Consider the following 22,273-nt stretch of genomic DNA (forward strand, 5'->3'; position numbering starts at 1 on the left):
AAACAGTCTCATCTTCTACAGTGTGTTCCACAAATTGCTGCGGTTTTTACTTTGACATTTGTGTAACAGACCAAATAATGCACAAGAGACCAACGACAAAGCTGTAAACATTATTTCTCTATTACAAACGAGGGACTGACCGGGCCAAAGTAATGGAGCCTATGGCTGGGTCTACACGCTGCCGCATGCAGCTGAAACTTGAAGGTTACTCACTCAGTTAAACTGGCAAAATTGTTAAAGGGTTAGTCATTTCTAGAGTGTTCAATCCTGAGGCCTGTCCCTCAGAATAGAATTTTGAGAGGATGGAGAACCGCACTCTACTTAGTAGGTTCTGGTGCCAACCAAGGGCTGCAAGCAGCTAGTATACACGTAGTAAAGTTGAGGCACACAGTTTTCAGTGTTGCAATCTCAAAAGGATTTATTCAGCGCCCCACAAGCCTCCATACCCGACAGAACAGATAAAAATGTGACCGCAGATGAAGGTCCTATGTGACCGAAACATCCGGTCAAAGAATACTGTTCACATTCACTAATACAAATATTGGGCAAATGGATGAAACTACTATATGATTTGAATGAATAAATCCTTTTGAGATTGCAACACTGAAAACCGTGCGCCTCAACTTTACTACATGTCCCTCAGAATAGGTCAACAGTATTAGGTGAACAGTGGTCTGACTCTCAGAACCCTCACCGATCAGCTATTTGAAAAGCGTCGTAGCCTATCTTGGCCTGTGACTTCACATTCATTGGCGACATGCCCCAGGCGCAACTCTGTCCCATTCAAGGGAGTGAGGCTGCGCTGCAATATCAAAAGCACAGCTTGGTAAGCAGTGAGGTCACCGGAGCACTGTAGGCTCTTCAAAACAGCTGATTAGTGGTGGTGGCAGGCAATGGACCTCCACCTATCACACACTGATGACATCCAGAGGATAGGTCATCAGTAGGGATGAGCGAATCAACTTCGGATGAAACATCTGAAGTCAATTTGCATAATACCTAGTTTGAATACTGTATGGAGCCAGCACTCCATACAGTATTAGAATGTATTGGCTCTTATAAGCCGAAGACTTCGCATAATAACTTCATAAATTAATTACTGTAAAAAAAAAAAAACATTTCCCGAACTCTAGATCGGTTCCAAGTGGTACCTTGGAACCGAAACCAAGTTCGGGAAATGGTTTCTTTTACAGTAGAAATGAATTTATGAAATTATGCGAAGTCTCGCAAGACTTCCCGAAGTAATAACTTCTGCTAATAGGAGCCAATACATTCTAATACTGTACGGAGTGCTGGCTCCGTACAGTATTCAAACGAAGTATTCGAATCGACTTCAGATGTGTTTCATCAGAAGTAGATTCGATCATCCCTAGTCATCAGTATTGAACACTCAGACAACCTCCTTAAGCCACTGGCCACTGCAGTTCAGGGGGGCGGGGGATACAAAACCTGTGGCGTGTAAACCCTGCCATTGGAATATAGTCATTCTGATCTTATGGAATTTTTCTAAATCTACAAAAACGCAACAATTGGTACAGACTACAATAAATTAGCACCTATGATGGAAATAAAACCTGATATATAAATGCCGCTTTATTCATAACACACAAGTATAAAAAAAATAAAAACACTATCAAAAGAACCAAGACTAAAATACAGTACCTTTCCGTTTTGTACATACTTGAAGTAAAACTACAGAATAAAACTGTTTACATCTTTTCTCCCCAGTCTAAGAAAAAGTAAATTTTTTACATTATGTATTTACAATCCTGAAGACAGAATTTCCTAGATGACAAGACTAGCATTTGTAGAGCCTTAGGAAAAAAAAATAAAAAAAAATGATCCAAGGTCTGGCTGCCTGAAGAACCAAGTAAGGCACATGAAGACAAGAGTTAAAGCAAAACATTGTGACACAATAGAAAACTACAGTCACTTTTTAAATGTCATACATGGCCCCAATGGGAGCAATTTATCACACATACAAAATTCAGTTATTCAGTAAGTTACATGAAATTTCACCCGACTGTTTTCAATACTGAAAGTAAATCAAAGGGAGATTAACTTTTAAGAAAATTAGCTGCTCGAAGTGTTCCATCATTAATCTAGACTGGTTAAAACTGCCACTGTCGTTTGAGGTGTTGAAGAGTTTCTCGGAAGGAATAACACTTGGCGGACAGCCAAGAAATCGCACTGCCAACTTTGACAAAACTGGCCAAGAAGATTTCTTCAAGTTCCAATATGTTAGCGGATCACAGTTATGCTCAAGCACTTCTTCTTCTAAATAAGCCAACACAATGTCTTCAGGTAATTTCTCTTTTAAAGTCTTAGACTTTTTTATATTGGCCATAAGTGACCAGATATTGTCTTCCTTATGGTTGGGTGGTGAATGCTTGTTACAACCATTGACAACAGGTGTATCATCTGAGGTAGAATTTAGTATTTCCAGTTCCCTGACTAATCCAAGTTTATATTCCTCAGCTTCTTCTTCAGCAAATAAGGATGCTTTATACCGAGGGTCCAAAAGAGTGGCAAAAATGAATCTTGGATCGTGAAGTGTTGATGACAGACGACAAACCATGGCCTCTTTCAGAGACTTAAGCATGGTGTCTATGCCCATTGTCTCCTCAAACAGCATTTCAATCTTTCTATTTAGAATGTGGATCATTGGGATTACCTGACTTAGTGTAGCTGTGTGCATGCTCATTTCTTTACTGGCAGCCTCAAAAGGTTTTAACGCATGGCAAACAGACTGCATAACTTCCCACTGATCACAACTAATCAACTCCCTGAAGTTGCACTCAATCGACATCTCGTCAATGGCTCTTTTTTGCTCAATCAAACGTTCTAACATATGAAATGAGGTGTTCCACTTTGAAGGGACATCTTGAATTAATGGATGTTGAGGCAATTCGTAATCCTTCTGAAATTCTGCCAATTTTTCCTTCGCTTTTGTCGATCTGTGAACCCGTTCGCAAATTTTTCGAGCAATACTCAGAAGGTTTTGGACCATTCTTTGACTCTTAATAGCTTCATTTACAATTAAGTCAACAGTGTGCCCAAAACATTCGACACTTGAATGATCACTTTCATTTAAGGTCTTTCCTATGCTGTGATTATCAGTTACAGTGATGCCTATCTGAAGGCCATATGAGGTTATCCAAGACTCCCACAAGTATTCTAGATGCTTTTGAACACTCAGGCCATTATAATCACAGTCGATCTGGGAAACGTGTAGAAGTGCAGAACAGTGGTAATCTTCGCTGTGTGGCTTGAACGAAGAGTCAAATGTAACCCAGTGAGCAGTAAGTGTTAAGTATTCCCGTGTCTGACTACTCATCCAGATTCCTGCAGTGAAATGTATCACGCCACTTTCAGCTTCCTTTAGGTGGGAGACAATTATGTGCTTCACATTTTCATACATATCTGGGATTGCTGTCCTAGAGAAGTACATGGGAGATGGTAATGAATATTGAGGTTGTAGGTATTCAAGAAGTCTATTAAAACCAACATTATCTACAAAAGAGTATGGTTGAAGGTCAAGTGCAATCATTTCAGCTACAAGACTTGTGATTTTTTTGGCAACAGGATGAGAGTCACTGAATTTATCATTGGTTTCATCAAAAGAGGAGGCTGCCAAACCAGCGTTTACTGGCATGTGTATATCAGCAGACGGTAAGGCTTCGGAAACACCATTATTCTGCAACACGTTGCTGTGAAATCTCTGCAGGTGCCTCAGAAGACAACTGGTGCCTAAATTTGTTGGCTTTTTCCCTCTGCTGATTGTGCGCCCACAGTGCATACATATGACTTTCGTTGAATCTGCAGAACAAATTGAGAAGTGATTCCACAGTTTTGAGGTCTTCTTGCTACTTGACGGAAAAACTATTTGATTATCATGAGGTGGAACAGTTGACAGCTCAATAACTTTTGAGGAAGAGCATTCTGCCGATGCCAAGGTAGCATACGGTGAATTTGCAAGACTAATGTCAAAGCTTTTTTGGTTTAAAACAATTTCTGGATGTCTTCTGTAAAGATGTCTCATTAAGCAACCAGTTCCTAAATCGCCCTTTTTACCTCTGCTAATCATGCAATTACAGTACCGACAAACCGCTTTCAGATTGTCAGTAGGCGATAACGTAAAATGATGCCATACCTCAGACTTTAATCGTTTTATAGCCTTCTTATTTTGCTGAAAGAAAAGAGGCGAGTCATATGCTAACGATTTGTGACAGGCATTGGGTTTTCCAGGAGAAGATATTGAAGCTTCACCAATATTTTCTGATGAATGCAAAACCGCTGCTCCATTGTCAATCAACAATTCACCATTATACTGCAAGTCTTCCGCAACTCTTTCTGGCGATGAGGGCACAGAAATGGTTTCCTTCCCACTTTTTCCTGGAGAAACTGCAGTGGAAATTACTTCACTATCTGTTGATAAGAGGGACGGCAGCAGTGTAGGAGGGATTGAATATGGAGGCGGTAAACTTGTCCCACCACTGTTTTCTTGCAGAACAATTGACCGATGAGCTCTCCACATATGCCTGATCAGACAGCTGGTACCAAGATCTTTTCCATTCTTTCCTCTACTAAACTCATTCATGCAATGGATACAAACTGCTTTTGAATTATCCAGTGGAGACAAATAAAAGTGTTTCCAAACAGCAGATCTTCTCCTTGAACCTGACGAATTTTTTTGAACTGTTATTTGCTTTTCTGCAACATTTTCAACAGCTTCATCGCTCTGATTATTTGGTAAAGATGGAGAAACAGTAGCATCCTCTCTGGCATTTTTTTCAGATATTGACAAGTCTGAGGATATTTCATCAGAAGACATCACAGATAACGGCTCCTCCGCTATTTTTTGAGGAGACATTTTGAGTCTCCTCATTTTTGTTGGGGTAGCATTGGTATCCACAACATCAGGAGGCTGCAGAGGTAGTACTAGGGTAGGAGAAGAGTATGAGGATATGCTTGGCATATTTTCATTTTCAGAAGCAAGAACTCTAGGGTGTGCCCTTCTTACATGTCTCATCAAACAACTGGTACTAAGATCTTTTTCGTTCTTGCCTCTGCTAAACTCTTTCATGCAGTACATGCATATAGCTTTGGTGCTGTCCCGAGGTGAAATGAAGAAATGATTCCAAGCTGGGGACTTTTTTCGATTACTCATATTTTTGTTCGTAATTATGCTCTGTGTAACAGCATCCATTGCTGCATCATAGAGTGTGGTAGTATACTGTGAAAAAAGGACACCGTAATCATCCTCGTTTTCATTCGATAAGGTTTGTGAGGTATCTGCACATTGTTGCTCTTTGTCTTCTTGTTCATCACTGCTTTCAGCTTGTTTGATGCTATCTGCCTCCATCTTCATCTGTGCGTGGTCAAAATCACCAATCATTTCGTCATCATCTTCAACTTTTATCTTACTTACTTTTTCCATTTTGAGATTCTGTCCAGTCTTTATTGCTGTGCCCTCTTTTGTCATTACTTGAAAATTAAAAAGTATTCTAGGAAAGTTAAAAACAAGACAGCAGGTTTCTTCTCCAATTTCAACAGAATGTTGTAATGAGTTTGGTCCACGCAGACATTCCTCGAGCCGTTCTAAGCTGAAGAATCATTTCATTTCTTAATTGTAGAGTATTTTTGCCATTTGCAGAACTCCAATGAATATGCTTGCCTAGAAAATAAAGATAAAAACTTAGTAAGCATATACAGGTTTACATAAACTGAAAAAAAAAAAAAGTGAATCGTTTAAAATTTTAAGTTACTTGCTATAAGCAATGCTTTCTAAAGAGGTCGTCTGGGCTACAGATATTGACAGCCTGACCTCAGGATAGGTCACCAATACCAGATCCGTGGGGCCAACCCCAGGACCTCCACCAATGAGCCGTTTTATGCAACCATGGTGCTGGGAGTTATATAGTGTATGGAGTAGAAGCAGAAGACTGTACATGGTGTCGTTTCCAGTACTGAAGCTCCCCAAGACCAATAGACAGTGCATGGAGATATGTGCTCCCAGGTCCGTACGCTGTATAGTTTCCGGCGCCCAGAACAGCTGACTGATAAATTGGATACTGGTGACCTATTCTGAGGATAGTACAAACAGCAATATAGACCTTCATTCACAGGTGTATCAAGACGAGGGCCGCTGGGTAGCATGATTCACCAATAGGGGTAAGCACATGCACTTTAATGAATAATGTGACACGGATTTTAGGTCTAATGTTGATTGGTTATTTTTGTAAAGGGAAGTATGGTATACTGAGGAGATTGGTTCACCAACAACATGGGAGGAGTAGATGTCTGGTTTTTACTGCACACATTCTGTAAAGGCTCGTCCAATAAAGGAATACACTGGAGATGCTGCTGTCACCTTTTGTTTTATGCTATTCTGAGGATAGATCATCAATATCAGCCCAGCCCCTTTAAAGGGATTCTGTCACCAAGTTTTAGGCTATAGAGCTGCGGACATGCACAGCTAGATCGCCGCTAGCATGTCCGCAATATACCAGTCCTATAGGGCTGTGCGCTTTTATTTTCTTTAAAAAAAGGATTTTTAGAGATATGTAAATTAGTCTTGTAAGTTGCCCAAGGGGCTGTACGAACCTTCCTGGTGCCCAGCCACGCCCGCCTGTGAAGGAGCCCAGCACCGCCTATGTCCTCCGAATCTCCTCCTTTCGTCACCGATAGATTGCCGTAATCTCACGATGCGAGAGCTCGCACAGTGCCGGTATAGTGTTCCTTCCCTGTGCTGGCATCAGCCTCAGGGAAGGAACTGCGCATCGCGAGATTACGGCTATACCGATGACGAAAGGAGGAGATTCGGAGGAAATAGGCGGTGCTGAACTCCTTCACAGGCGGGCGTGGCTGGGCACCAGGAAGGTTCGTACAGCCCCTTGGGCACCTTACAAGACTAATTTACATCTCTAAAAATCCTTTTTTAAAGAAAATAAAAGTGCACAGCCCTATAGGACCGGTATATTGCGGACATGCTAGCAGCAATCTAGCCGTGCATGTCCGTATCTCTATAGCCTAAAACTTGGTGACAGAATCCCTTTAAATATTAGTGTGTGCCACAGGAGAGTAATGTGACAAGTGCACTCAAAGGAGAGATCTGCCAAACACCTCTAGTGACGGGCTTTGAAATGCTAAGTGCCCTATACTTTTCTCCCCAGCCATCTGGAAGAAAGTCAGGAGTTCCCCATACAAATTAGATTGTCAACCCATTGGTGAACTATTTCTTTTTACAGTAGTCATACACTACTTTTCGTAACGGTCCCTCTTTAGCAAGAAAACATTTTGCCAAAATGTATCTGCATCTCATAGTCAGTCCGTGCCAGACCCCAAACTGCTTCCTCACTGATCCGTGTCGGTGCAGGCAGAAGAGGTGTTCTCTCATGGAGAGAACTGGGAGAAACACAACCCTCCCCATGCTGCAGGTCCACAGGGGGCAGGAAAGTTCTGACTAACTGAAGCTTTAGGGCCTTTGATGATGTTACTGGAAGGAGTAAGACCAGGAAGACTATATTGTGGGCGCGAGCAATCAGAAAGGTGATTTTTATTACAGATAGGCATCATGCGGATAGGATGGGGACCCATTCATTTCAATGGGTCAGCAAAAAAATGCTGATAGTTCATCCTATTCTGTTCCGCGTCCGTTGTCAGTGTTTCCCTTTAGCAAAAAAAATAGTGCATGTCCTACTTTTTTCACATTTGCGGACAAGGATAGGCATTTATTACAAGGGATCTGTGGGGAAAAAAATGGATCCTCCAAAAAAAAAAAAAAACGGAAGCTGCATCCGTTTTTTTTTAGCGGACACAAAAAGCAACTGTTGTGTGCATGAGGCCATAGTGTGTAGGATAAGAAGTTAAAAAGAGCAGAACAAGCAGGATGCTACACAGCAATACAGGAAAAGCAAATGACAAGACACATTTAGGGCTTATGCGCCTAACCAATGTTTTGTGGTCCACAAAACACGGATACTGGCTGTGCGTTTTCCACATTTTGAGGAACGGAACAGCCAGCCCATAATAGAACAGTCCTATCGTTGTCCGTAATGCAGACAAAAGGACATGTTCCAACAGCCATGCAGACACAGAGCTGTTTGTTTTTTGCTGTGAATGGTTCTACTTATGGACTGCAAAAAATAAAAAAATAAACAGACGCAGAAAAAAAAAATATCTTTGTGTGCATGAGGCCTTAGGCTTCCGCAAAAAAAAAAAAAAAAACTGATACGGCATCCGTTTTTTTTCGACAGAGCACTATTTTTTTGGCTGAAGGGAAACACGGACAACGAACGCGCAACACAAACGGATGAACTATCAGCATTTTTTTGCTGACCCACTGAAATGAATGGGTCCTCATCCTATCCGCAAAAAAACGGAACTGAGGCCGAGAAAAACAACTGTCGTGTGCATGAGGCCTTACATACATACGTTGAATGAGGTGACTACATGTGCCATTGCTGTATGGATTAATGATCAGATGACACACTGAGGTTAACTGGGGCTGACCACACACTATAAATTCCCTTCCTCTAAGGCAGTGATGGCTAACCTTGGCACTCCAGCTGTGGTAAAACTACAACTCCCAAGATGCACACTTGCTTGGCTGCTCTCAGAACTCTGTAGAAATAAATGGAGCATGCTGGGAGTCGTAGTTTCACCACAGCTGGAGTGCCAAGGTTAGCCATCACTGCTCTAAGGCCTCTTTCACACTACCATATGGCTATTTCAGTGTTTTGCGGTCCGTTTTTTCACGGATCCGTTGTTATGTTTTTTTTTTCGTTGTGTTTCCATATGGCATATACAGTAATTACATAGAACAAATTGGGCTGGGCATAACATTTTCAATAGATGGTTCTGCAAAAAACGGAACGGATACGGAAGACATACGGATGCATTACGTTTTTTTTGCGGACCCATTGACTTTAATGGAGCCACGGAACGTGATTTGCGGCCAATATATAGGACATGTTCTATCTTTGCACGGAACAGAGATACGGAAACGGAATGCATACGGAGTACATTCCGTTTTTTTGCGGACCCATTGAAATGAATGGTCCATATACAGAACCATATATACGAAACGCAAAAAAACGGCCCGCAAAACTGAAAAAATGGTGCGTCTTATGGTCAGATGCGTCTCGGTCCACAAAATATTGGTAATTGTGTATTAATATAGAAATATTCAGCAGTACTAATGTACCTGAAAACCACTTTAACAGTATATTTAATAACCAAAAGATTCTTCCATGTTGGTGAGAGTTGTCACCTGAAAAAATAAATGGGAAACAATTACTTTCAGGGGATACATACACACATGTTCATCAGACAGAAGGGTCATCAACCAATTACATCCAGCTTTTATTTAGGCAGGCTACAGTAATCCTACACCATCAGAATGGCTCAGAGGACCCGTTTGCTCCAAGGAGGACGTCATAAGTAACTGTAGATTCAACAATTTGGAAATGAGTTCCTACCAGTATTCAGTATAGGATTGCATCGGGTATAGAATTATCGATACCCATTCGATACTTTTGTATCGGTATCGATTCGATACCGGGATTTGACATTTACCGATACTAGGCTGGGCTGCTCTCAGCGCGCTCCATGTTCTCCTCAGCAGCACAGGGGAGAAGGAGTCTCTCCTTCCTGTACCGTGGCTGCTAATAAGAGACGGAAGGAGGGGAGGGGCTGTGGCCACTGCGCCACCAATCAAGATAAGTAACCTTTTAATACACATACAGGAGGCAGAATCACATAGCCAGAACCCAGCCTCTATGACAGGGCACTGCGATCCACGGCAGTTAACCAGCGCGCCAGATGGCGACCAAAATGGTCGCCAATGCGCCTTAAAATTTGCAGATGGCAACACGCAACTTTCTAGCCTTGTCGCCATTTGAGACAGGGCTGTTGCGCTGTAGCTGAATATTGCGGCGGGGGCACGGGAGCCAATAATGTCTTGCCCCGCCACCTTAGCGCAGGCGTTCGCTCCACAGCACAGGGGAGAAGGAAGCTGTCTCTCCCTTCCCCCTGTGCCGCCGCTGCCACCAATGAAAAGACAGAGGGGAGGGGCTGTGGCCACTGCTCCACCAATGATGTTAACTCACCCATTAATTCAAATACAGGAGGGTGCTGGCTGCAGAATCACATAGCCAGCACCTGACCTCTATGACAGGTAGCTGCGATCCGTGGCAATTAACCCCTCAGGTGCAGCATTAAAATATAAAAAATATATCTCCTATGCAGTGAACGCCGTAAAAAAAAAAAAAAATGAACCGTATCACCTTGTCCCCCCCAAAAAATAGGATAGGACTGTTCTATTATGGGCCGGACGTTCCATAAAATGCAGAATGGTGGTTTTTTTTTGTTTTTGCGTGGTATCGAGTATCGCAATACTTGTCAAGTTGTTTATGGTATCAAAATTTTGGTATTGTGACAACCCTAATATGTAGTGCTGGCTCATTACTGTGACCTGCTACAATAAGATGGCCAAAAGTTCCTGACACCCTGGGGGTCACTGGATGCTATACAAGGGACAGTGGACAGTAAATGCCCTGATGCAGTGAACAGTCCTCAGGATAAGTCTTAATTATGACATTGGCAGGAGTCAGAGTCCCAGGAAACAAGCCTATCAACTGTTTCAGGGCTCACCGGGACTCTAGTGAGCACAGTTGGCTCCTGGAAGCTCTCCAAGCACAGCACCAAACATTGCATAGTGGCTGTGTTTGGTATTGCAGCTCAGTCCCATTCACTTTAATGGGGCTGAGCTGCCACTAGGCCATGTGACCAATGTACAGTGATGTTACATGGCCTAGGAGGCCTTAGTGCTCATGGAGCAGCAGCCTCTCCTAACAGCTGATCGGCAGGGGTCCTGGGTGTCGGACCCCCGCCGATCGGATGCTGCTGATCTATCTAGAGGATAGATCATCAGTTTAAACAAACTGCAGAACCCCTTTAAGCATGACAATTCTCCACAGCTATGAGGTGCAATGATATATGATCACCGGTTTTACAACAGTAGATGGACACACATTAACCCAATTGGGACATAATCCAAACCGTAAAAGAATCCACCACCTCAAACTCGGACAGGCCCTCAGCTTTCTCATGGAATCTATGATACTGTGACATATGTGAGTAATACGGAGAGATAACACCGCCTGATCATTTTCTGCTCACACTTTACACCGCTCCACGAGGGACAGGAGCAAATGCTTGAAATGTATTACAGAACTACTAGGCCTAAATGTTTACTGTGGGAAAACGCTTCATCACTTATCCTTCAGACAGGACTTCAGTAAGGGGCAGTTTATAGAGAATTCCACAACAGCCAAGCACTTGAAGGATATCCTCATCCCACCATTTATGTGTGTAAATGTTTTACAGTCATCTAACAAGGCGTATAGAACAGAGGACGTTCCTACTTTAGGGCACCTTCGTATGTTGCAGAAATTTCTATGACAATCTGTTCCATTCAGCTGAATGGCGTTTTGGAGGCAAGCCTATCCATTCAGCTGAATGGCGTTTTGGAGGCAAGCCTATCCATTCAGCTGAATGGCGTTTTGGAGGCAAGCCTATCCATTCAGCTGAATGGCGTTTTGGAGGCAAGCCTATCCATTCAGCTGAATGGCGTTTTGGAGGCAAGCCTATCCATTCAGCTGAATGGCGTTTTGGAGGCAAGCCTATCCATTCAGCTGAATGGCGTTTTGGAGGCAAGCCTATCCATTCAGCTGAATGGCGTTTTGGAGGCAAGCCTATCCATTCAGCTGAATGGCGTTTTGCAGGCAAGCCTATCCATTCAGCTGAATGGCGTTTTGCAGGCAAGCCTATCCATTCAGCTGAATGGCGTTTTGGAGGCAAGCCTATCCATTCAGCTGAATGGCGTTTTGGAGGCAAGCCTATCCATTCAGCTGAATGGCGTTTTGGAGGCAAGCCTATCCATTCAGCTGAATGGCGTTTTGGAGGCAAGCCTATCCATTCAGCTGAATGGCGTTTTGGAGGCAAGCCTATCCATTCAGCTGAATGGCGTTTTGGAGGCAAGCCTATCCATTCAGCTGAATGGCGTTTTGCAGGCAAGCCTATCCCATTCAGCTGAATGGCGTTTTGCAGGCAAGCCTATCCATTCAGCTGAATGGCGTTTTGGAGGCAAGCCTATCCATTCAGCTGAATGGCGTTTTGGAGGCAAGCCTATCCATTCAGCTAAATGGCGTTTTGGAGGCAAGCCTATCCATTCAGCTGAATGGAAGTTATTTTCAGTCACAGAAAATGTTTGCAACAAAATCTATAACATGTGAACGCACTCCTAGGCCGGTTTCACATGTGACTGAAATTATGTGGATTTGCAGTCATGGATTTTCACGTGGCAAATCCACAGCAATGTGCAGCACCAGCAAAGTGGATGAGAGTTTTTATTTCTAAAAAAAAAAAGCAGATGAAAAAGGTGCAACATTGTGGATTTCAAATCTGCAGCATCTCAATTTATACTGCAGCTCTCTCCTGTGGATTTCACCCTTTGCAGTGGAGGGGGTGAAATCTGCTGGACTTTCCTCAGCAAAGCCCCATGTAATACATGTGATATTTGCCGTGGATTTTTCTGCTGGATTCAGTCACTTGTGAACCCAGCCTTAAGCTTGACATTTTCTTCAGCCAAAATGTGCCCAATCAAATCATTCCAAGGGGCGATTTGTACAAGAGATCCCACAATCCACATTGGCCGATCAGGGAGTCTGTTTAAAAAAATAAAAACCTCCTTGGAGCTTGCACACAGTAGCATTCGATCAGCTGCATAGCCCGCTACTTTCATCTGACCACAAGCAAAACTTTGACCTTGAAACCCCCTGAAGTGAATGGTGTGTCTCCATTTCAGAGGTCCTGCACTGACCCCTTTATGCCATAGTGAGATGGGACAATCCCCTTCAGCTTTCCATGCACCTTAGATAGCTGTCAGGTGAACATCAGTCAAAAGCCACCCCTCCCAAGCACCCCATAAACATATGCGTACTTGGGCTCTCAAATCGGGTGGGGGGAAACAACTGACCTCTGGCTGCAGCTTATGTCCTGTGAGAACAAAGGATTGGGCCTGTTTAAATCCAACTGGCCAATCCTCCTTTCTCCCAACATCAGTAGGAAGAGAGTTGGGATGCCCCCAAACACAATAGATAGTTAGCTAGTAAGGATCGACCAATATAGATTTTTTAGGGCCGATACCGATAATGTGAACTTTCAGGCCGATAGCCGATAATTTATACCGATATTCTGGTAATTTTCATTTTTGAAAAAAAAAAAAGAAATTCCTACACAAATCTGCTGAAAATTAATATGTTTATTGTTAACGTGTATCTATTTATTTTTTTAAATCTTTCATTTATACTTAATATTTTGGTGGTTTTTTTTTTAATAACTTTTAGCCCCCTTAGGGACTAGAACCCTTGTCCTATTCACCCTGATAGATCTCTATCAGGGTGAATAGGAGCTCACACTGTCCCTGCTGCTCTGTGCACACAGCAGCATGGAGCTTACCATGGCAGCCAGGGCTTCAGTAGCGTCCTGGCTGCCATGGTAACCGATCGGAGCCCCAGGCTTACACTGCTAGGGCTCCGATCGGAGGAGGAGGGGGATCCTGTGGCCACTGCCACCAATGATTAATACTGGGGGGCGGGGCTTGGGTGGGGGGGGGGCACTGCGCCACCAATGTTTTTAATACTGGGATGGGGGTGGGGGGCGCACTGCGCCACCAATGATTAATACTGGGGGGCTTGGGGGGGGGGGGGGCGCACAGCGCCACCAATGAAGAGAAATCTCTCATTAATTCATATACAGGAGGCGGGAGCTGGCTGCAGAATCACATAGCTGTCTTCCGACCTCTATGAGAGGTAGCTGCGATCCGCGGCACCTGAGGGGTTAACTACCGCAGATCGCAGCTACTGCTCATAGAGGTCGGGAGCCGGCTGTGTGATTCTGCAGCCAGCTGCCGCCTCCTGTATATGAATTAATGAGAGATTTCTCTTCATTGGTGGTGCAGCGGCGACAGTCCCTCCCCTTCTCTTGTCCTCCTTCCTCTCACTGGCGGCAGCAGCACAGGGGGGAGGGAGACACTGCTTCCTTCTCCCCTGTGCTGCTGAGGGAACACGGAGAGCGCTGAGAGCAGCGCGATCTGTGTTCCCCATACGTTATCGGAATATCGGCAAAATAGATGCCGATAACGGTCAAAATACTGAATATCGGCCGATAATACCGGTAAAACCAATAATCGGTCGATCCCTATTAGCTAGTCCCACCGAAATGGTCAGCCAAACTTCCCTTCTATATGGTGTGGTGCTCGTTCCTAGTAAACACCGCCCTTTCCTGGACGGAATATGCTCATGGGGAACTGACCTTAGAGCTTTAGGTTATCCACCTGTAAAAGTAATACACTAGTTGTGTATACCACAAATGATGAAATAGTAACGCAATTAGGAAAACTATCAGAAATCTTGCACAATAAAGGTCGATGTCCACTAGCTGGTATTGTGTAACAAGGCGACAGAACAAGACAAAATGGAAACACACCATTCAAATTTATATTTTCATTATCTTTTTTTTTTACTTGTTTGGGGTTAATACAAATGTGTATCTCATAATTTTTTTATTTTTAATACTTTTGCTACAAACATATAGAGAGAAAAAAAAAAAAAAAATGTTTTGCTGTTCATGTTTCACACTATATAACTTGATAATTACAGGGCTCCAGATAGCGACCAAAACAGTCGCCAATGCGCCTTAAAATTTGCAGATGGCGACAAGACTTTTTAGTCTTGTCGCCATTTGCGACTGTACCGCCGTGCTCCTGCGCAGCCTACGTTCTCTTCACTAGCACAGTGGCACGGCCGCCACTGCCACCAATGAATGTAAAACATTAATACAAGTGTCAGCAGAGGTATCACAGACCTGGCCTCAATAACAGGTCATGCGATACGTGGCAATTAACCCCTTAGGTGCCACATCTGAGGGGTTAATTGCAGCAGATCGCATGCCCTGCTATTGAGGCCGGGTGCCGGGACTGTGATACCTCTGCCGACACTTTTTCATGGGTCTCTCATTCTCCCTGACAGCAGAGCTGTCCAATCGCAGTTCAGAGCCAGGGAGGTTTTTTTTTTCTCCCTGGCTCTGAGCTGCGATTGGACAGCTCTGCTGTCAGGGAGAATGAGAGACACTAGTGTCTCCTCCTCCTTGCTCTGAATGTTGAAAATACCGGGGGCCACAGCGGGTGAACGGAGCGGCGCCCAGGAATAATAGTAAGAGCACTTAGATCCCTGGGCGCCGCTCTGTGTAGCCTGCTACTTAGTTCATATTCTTTGGACCCATGAAAGGTCCTCTTTAATTACAGTCATTAGTGGTACAGTACGCTCTCCCAAAGCCCCCTCGCGCCCCCCCCCCCATTATCACTGGCCACAAGCCCCCCTCATTGTTATATGATGGCCACAGGGTCCCATCCCCTCCATGGTAGGCTCCCTGCTGCTGCGTGTACTATGCACAGGGCAGCAGGGAGAGTGTGAAGTCCTAGTCACCCTAATACAGCTCTATCGGGCTGAATAGGACAAGGGATGAAAAGATCCAGGTTATAGCCCCTAAGGTGGGAAATGGTTATTAAATAAAAAGTAAAACAAAAAAAAAAAAAACACCAATATACTAAAAGCTTAAATCGCCCCCTTTCCCAATTTTACATATAAAATTTACAAACAATAAAGAACATATTACATATCACCACTTCCGAAAAAGTGTGAGCTATTAAAATATTAAAAAAATATTTCCGCTCGGTGAAGGCCATAACCGGGGAAGACAAAAAAAAACAAAAAAAAAAAAAACACGCAATTCGCCATGTTTAGTCACCTCATCCCCCAGAAGATGGCACTGGATGTGAGAGGTATGTGGTGCTGTATTCTCCTATATGTAGTACTGGCTCACTACTGTGACCTGCCTCTCATCTTCTCCAAGTCTTTTTTTTAATTATATGCATTTTAAATTTGGCAACTAAATTTTTTAGCCTGGAGCACTGATCCTTTAGTCATAAGCATCAAGATACAATTGGGTTTTTCCCTGTACAGTGTGACGCTGTCCGATCAGTGGTATTAGGGACAGCCCCGTACTGGTAACACCCAGTTGTAACTAGTCAGACTTTCAGCAGGAATAGAAGATGAACACTACAGTGATAAGCAATATTCTCAAGGCTTTTCTGACCCATCCCAGACCACTTCTCTGGTTAGGGTACTTTCACACTATCGGTTTTGTTTTCCAGTATTAAGTTCCGTCCTAGGGGCTCCATCCCGGAAAAGAACTGATCAGTTTTATCCTAATGCATTCTGAATGGAGAGTAATCCGCTCAGTATGCATCAGGATATCTTCAGTTCAGTCACTCTTACGTATTTTGGACGGAGAAAAGGCAGTTTTCTCTATGGCCAAAAATAGTGATTACATGCCGGATCCGGCATTAAGTGTTCCCGCAAAACTGATCCGGCTTTCCGGTCCGCGCAGACCTTTAGAAAATGCTAAAAAAAAAAATTATACTGGGTCAGTTTTTCCAGATGACACCGGAGAGATGGATCCGCCTGACAAACGCCATCCGTTTGCATCCGGATTGCAGGATCCGGCAGGCAGTTCCAGCGAATCCTCTGCCGCAAGTGTGAAAGTCCCCTAAAGGGGCTGGATTAGATGCTAGTTATCCTGACTGTTATATGTAAGGACTTGTTATATGTTCTCTGCTTCTTCTATATCTTATCTTGGATGACATTTTAGGGCTTTGGAACAGATTACTAAACTTACAATGGTGGTCCTGGAACCAATTAATACTGTAACTTGAGGGACTGTCAGGAGAGGAGAGTGCTACCTAGAACTGACTGACTTTATAAGTCCTCCTTCACACGCATTAATGCATTGGTCCATTTCAGGTACTTTTTCTCTTTCCACTATAGGGCTACTTTCACACCTGCGCTTTTTCTTTCCACTATTGAAATCCATCATAGGGTCTCAATAGCGGAGGAAAACGCTTCGGTTTTGTCCCCATTCATCACAGAACTGAAGGGTGCACCAGAATGCCTTCCGTTCCATTTCATTGCGTTCCCATGACGCACACAAAAGAGCAGGTTGTCTTTCTGTACTGGGATGCGGAGCAAGACGTATCCGCCATGACTGACAATGTAAGTAAATGGGGACGGATTCATTTTCTCTCAATCTTTAACATAGCAATGACAGATCCGTCTCTAACACCCCTACATTCGACAGAAACTGCCCTCACCAATGTGACAAAATGACCTCCTGACAGCAAAATGCAACGGTAACTACTCTCTGCTCATTCTCCTTGACCTCGCTGCAGCTTTTGACACTATAGACCACCATCTCCTACTCGTCATGCTCCTAAGGACACCGCCCTCTCCTCATCCTATCTCTCTTTCAGTGCATCATCCGCTGGCTCCACTGCCTTACCTCCCCCCCTCGCTGTTGGAGTTCCTCAGGGTTCAGTCCTGGGCCCTCTCCTCTTCTCCCTGTACACAGCACCAATTGGACAGACCATCAGCAGATTTGGTTTCCAGTACCATCTCTATGCTGATGACACACAACCATACACTTCATCCCCTGACATCTCCCCTGCTGTATTACAGAACACCAGTGACTGTCTCACTGCCGTCTCTAACATCATGTCCTCTCTATCTGAAACTAAATCTTCCAAAAACTGAACTTCTTGTGTTCTCTCCACCTAGTAACCTACCAAAACCTGATGTCTGCCTCTCGGTGTGCAACACCGTCATCACTCCTAGGCAGCACGCCCGCTGTCTCGGGGTGACTTGACACTGATCTTTCTTTCACCCCCTATATCCAATCTCTCTCCCGCTCATGCCGCCTGCACCTCAAAAACATCTCTAGTATCCGCCCCTTTCTCACTATGGAAACAACAAAAACTCATTGTTGCCCTGATCCACTCCCGCCTCGATTACTGCAACTCACTATTAATTGGCCTCCCCCTCACCAGACTCTCCCCTCTATTCTTAATGCAGCAGCCAGGGTCACCCATCTGTCCAACCGCTACTCTGATGCCTCCGCCCTGTGTCAGTCATTGCGCTGGCTACCCACTCACCCACAAAGCCCTCCACAGTGCTGCACCACCCTACCCGTGCTCTCCGTTCAGCCAATGACTTACGACTGACCTCTCTCTCCCGGCTCCAAGATTTCTCCCGAGCTGCACCGGTTCTCTGGAATGCCCTACCCCAAGAAAATCAGACTAAGGCCTCATGCACACAGCCGTTGTTTTGGTCCGCATCCGAGCTGCCGTTCTGGCGGCTCGGATACAGACCCATTCACTTCAACGGGGCCGCAAAAGATGCGGACAGCACTCCGTCTGCTGTCCACATCCGTTGCTCCGTTCCGTGGCCCCACTAAAAAAAAATATATAACATGTCCTATTCTTGTCCGCGCTTTGCAGACAAAAATAGGCATTTATAATGAAGGCTGTCCGTCCCATTCCGCAAATTACGGAAAGCGCACGAACGCCATGCGTGTTTTGCGGATCCGGGATTTGTGGACCGCAAAACACATCACGGTCGTGTGCATGAGGCCTTAATCACAACATGGACAGTTTTAAGCGTTCACTAAAAAACACATACTTTCAGGGTGGCCTATCACCTCCCCATAGCCCATTTATCATTCCCTGAAGCTGAGCCTCCACGGCACCCAGAAGCACTATTATATCTGCTCCCCTAGTCTCCCAAGATGGCTGGACTATCGGACTTAACAAGCACTTCTACCTTTTGTGTCACCCCTATCCCCTCATAGATTGTAAGCTCTTGTGAGCAGGGCCCCATTCCTCTTGTTGTAATAATCGACTTGTCTGTTATGTTATTTATGACTCTGATTGTACATGAACCCCTGAACTGTAAGGCGCTGCAGAATATGTTGGCGCTATATAAATAAAGATTATTATTACACTATTGTAAGTCAATGGGGGACGGATCCGTCTTGGCTATGATAAAGATAATACAACGGGATCCGTTCATAACGGATGCAGACGGTTGTAGACGGATCCAGCAAAAGCGCTAGTGTGAAAGTAGCCTAAGAAAGTGACCAGGCCATTACTTCCCCTACTGCCTGGAGCCCCCACCAATCCTGAAAACGGGAAGATGTGGTAACACGGGGCAGGACAATCTCATTTTGCCTAAAAGTAAAAAAAATTCTGCTTCGAACTAACTTTTTGGGTTGTTTTATGTCTAAGGATGTGATTCTCGCATTTCTTAAAGGGAACCTGTCACCTGGATTTTGGGTATAGAGCTGAGGGCATGGGTTACTAGATGGCCGCCAGCACATCCACAATACCCAGTCCCCATAGCTCTGTGTGCTTTTATTGTGTATAAAAACCGATTTGATACATATGCAAATTAACCTGAGATGAGTCAGAGCTTGAAAATATGACTCTTCTCTGGTCACACAAGTAAGATAGGACTCTTTTAAGTTAATTTGCATATGTATCAAATCAGTTTTCTTATACAATAAAAGCACACAGAGCTATGGGGACTGGGTATTGCGGATGTGCTAGCGGCCATCTAGCAACCCATGTCCTCAGCTCTATACCCAAAATCCAGGTGACAGGTTCCCTTTAAAATGATCAAAGTGGCCCCTAACGTAAAGTCACCGCAGGTCTCGTCAACAGTGATTGGTGGACGGCAACCAGCTCTCGTGGTCACGTGACTGGGCGAGACGTAAGGAGGGTACAAATACACGACTTATATATGCGTTTAGGGCCACAAGATTAATGGGAAGCTACATGTCTAGATGGAAAGATCTTGTCAGGAGGAAGGGGGGGCGGTATATGTCTTGTGAGGAGCGTGAATACCACGAAGGTGAGCGCTGAGTGGACGGTGATCCCTAGGTCACCACTCACAGCCTGGAGCTAATCCTCTCAGGGAGATCAGCACCCATGGCCACCACAGCCAGGCCTGCAGACACCGGGGAACGTGCGGAAAGTGGCAGCAAGTTGCCAGCAGCACACAATAGAGGGCGAGGGTGCCCACAGGCGGCATTGTAGGTCAGTACGTGTGGTCAGGCCTTCCGCGCACCACCCCGGAACTCGAGCAGCCGCCCTCCCCCGGGTCACTTACCTGGCAGCTAGGTGCCTCTGCTAGGGCTCAGTAGCCGTTCACTACGTGCAGGCCAGCCTGTGGTCTCTCTGCCCCCATTCATTAGTTTAATGCTTTGTCTCCCTCCCGTTCACGCGACGCTCCGTCCGACGGCGAGATGAAGACGAGAGGCGGAGCGCGGCCTGCGTGCGGCTACGTCACCGAGTCAAAGGTTCTCAAAATGGCCGCTTCCTGCAGGCGGGTGTCCCATGGCGTCAGCACAGTGGGGGGCGGGGTAGAACGGTTGGCTCGCGGGCTCCACCCCCTTCCATACACTCACACACTGGTGGCCCCGCCTTCCAGCCCGCGTCGCGTTTGTTTTGGCAGATGGCTGTCGCGCAATACGGGGTTTCCGGGGCACTTGTGGCCTGCGGCCAGGGCGGGGTGAGCTGGGACAACAGTGGCGGCTCATTCATACCGCGGAGAAGCGCTTTTGTTCTGTTGTTATGCAGGGCTTGCAAACTTTTTTCCCCCACAAAGAATGCAAACGGTTTTAAAAATTTCGAAATTCTTTTTTTTTTTTTTAGCAAGGGCTTGTTCCATTGAAGTTCTGTGGCAGAAAGTCCTTGTAGTCTAGGTCCATGCGGGATGTACTTTGTGGTGGATCCACAGCAAAAAAAATGGATGCAAAAGTGTAGTGTAGTACGCTGCTGCGGAGTCCAGGAAAAAAACTAGTGATGATGGAAGCCGCTGTACAGCACGCGGTACCTAATGTACACGGCATGGGTATACGGTAAACGTGAGCAAAAACCTGATGTGAACGCAGCCTTAGGGTCCATTCACACGTCCGTATGTGTTTTGATCCGCAAAACACGGACACCTGCAATTTGCGGACCGCACATCACAGACACTTAAAATCGAAAATGCCTTTTCTGGTCCGCAATTGCGGCCAAGAATAGGACATGTTCTATTTTTTTCAGGAACGGAATTGCGGATCCTGAAAAAACAAATGCGGATCCCGGAAATCCGGATTCGCATCCGTTCCAGCCCCATTAAAAGTGAATGGGTCCGCAAATTGCGGAACAAATGCGTACCCAAATTACGGACGTGTGAATGGACCCTTAGGCTACATGCATACGACCGTGCCGTTTTTTGCGGTCCACGGATCCCCAAAAAACAGAAGCCGCCCGTGTGCCCATTGTACACATGCCTATTCTTGTCCGCAAAACGGAGTCCTGTCCACATCTTTTGCGGCCCCATTGAAGTGAATGGGTCCGCACCCGAGCCACAAAAACGGCGGCTCGGATGCGGACCCGAAAAACGGTTATGTGCATGAGGCCTTACAAGTAGTTTTGCCGTGGATTTCACCATTGTAAAGGGTGGGCATCCGCAGCGTAGCGCAGCATGCTGCATGTCAGTTATAGCAGCTTTATTTCTCCATCAGTGTGCGGATAAATGGGATTTACTAAAATCTTACTGCACACAGCCATCATGGCAGATCCACAGCTTACAGAAAGCCGCACATGAAATTGCTGTCTTCTCAGCATGTAAAGTGACTAGATTTGCCTCAAAACTTGTTAGAATGGCGTAGACAAGACTGTGTCCGTATTTCGGTCTGCAAAATCTGTTAAAGGGGTTATCCCATCTTAGGGCTCTTTCACACCTGCGTTCTTTTCTTCCGGCATAGAGTTCCGTCGTCGGGGCTCTATGCCGGAAGAATCCTGATCAGGATTATCCCCATGCATTCTGAATGGAGAGAAATCCGTTCAGGATGCATCAGGATGTCTTCAGTTCCGGAACGGAACGTTTTTGGGCCGGAGAAAATACCGCAGCATGCTGCGCTTTTTGCTCCGGCCAAAAATCCTGAAGACTTGCCGCAAGGCCGGATCCGGAATTAATGCCCATTGAAAGGCATTGATCCAGATCCGGCCTTAAGCTAAACGTTGTTTCGGCGCATTGCTGGATCCGACGTTTAGCTTTTTCTGAATGGTTACCATGGCTGCCGGGACGCTAAAGTCCTGGCAGCCATGGTAAAGTGTAGCGGGGAGCAGTATACTTACCGTCCGTGCGGCTCCTGGGGCGCTCCAGAGTGACGTCAGGGCGCCCCAAGTGCATGGATCACGTGATCCATGCGCATGGGGCGCTCTGACGTCATTCTGGAGCGCCCCGGGAGCCGCGCGGACTGTAAG

The 22,273-nt window shown here is 45.3% G+C and overlaps 1 protein-coding gene across 2 annotated transcripts; it reads right to left on the bottom strand.

The window, feature by feature from the left end:
• Positions 1 to 1,257: 1,257 nt before the first annotated feature.
• ZBED4 (zinc finger BED-type containing 4) lies at positions 1,258 to 20,292 on the bottom strand. Of its 2 annotated transcripts, XM_040412180.1 has the most exons (3): positions 20,127 to 20,292; positions 9,209 to 9,274; positions 1,258 to 5,677 (listed from the first exon to the last, which is right to left on the bottom strand). In XM_040412180.1, the coding sequence occupies exon 3, from the start codon at positions 5,483 to 5,485 to the stop codon at positions 2,030 to 2,032; it is 3,456 nt and encodes a 1,151-aa protein (XP_040268114.1). In that variant the 5' UTR covers positions 5,486 to 5,677; positions 9,209 to 9,274; positions 20,127 to 20,292; the 3' UTR covers positions 1,258 to 2,029. The 2 variants fall into 2 exon arrangements, with proteins under 2 accessions (XP_040268114.1, XP_040268123.1); XM_040412189.1 differs by lacking the exon at positions 9,209 to 9,274.
• Positions 20,293 to 22,273: the final 1,981 nt, after the last annotated feature.

This window comes from Bufo bufo, chromosome 1 (assembly GCF_905171765.1).
Source record: "Bufo bufo chromosome 1, aBufBuf1.1, whole genome shotgun sequence".
Taxonomy (NCBI): Eukaryota; Metazoa; Chordata; class Amphibia; order Anura; family Bufonidae; genus Bufo; species Bufo bufo.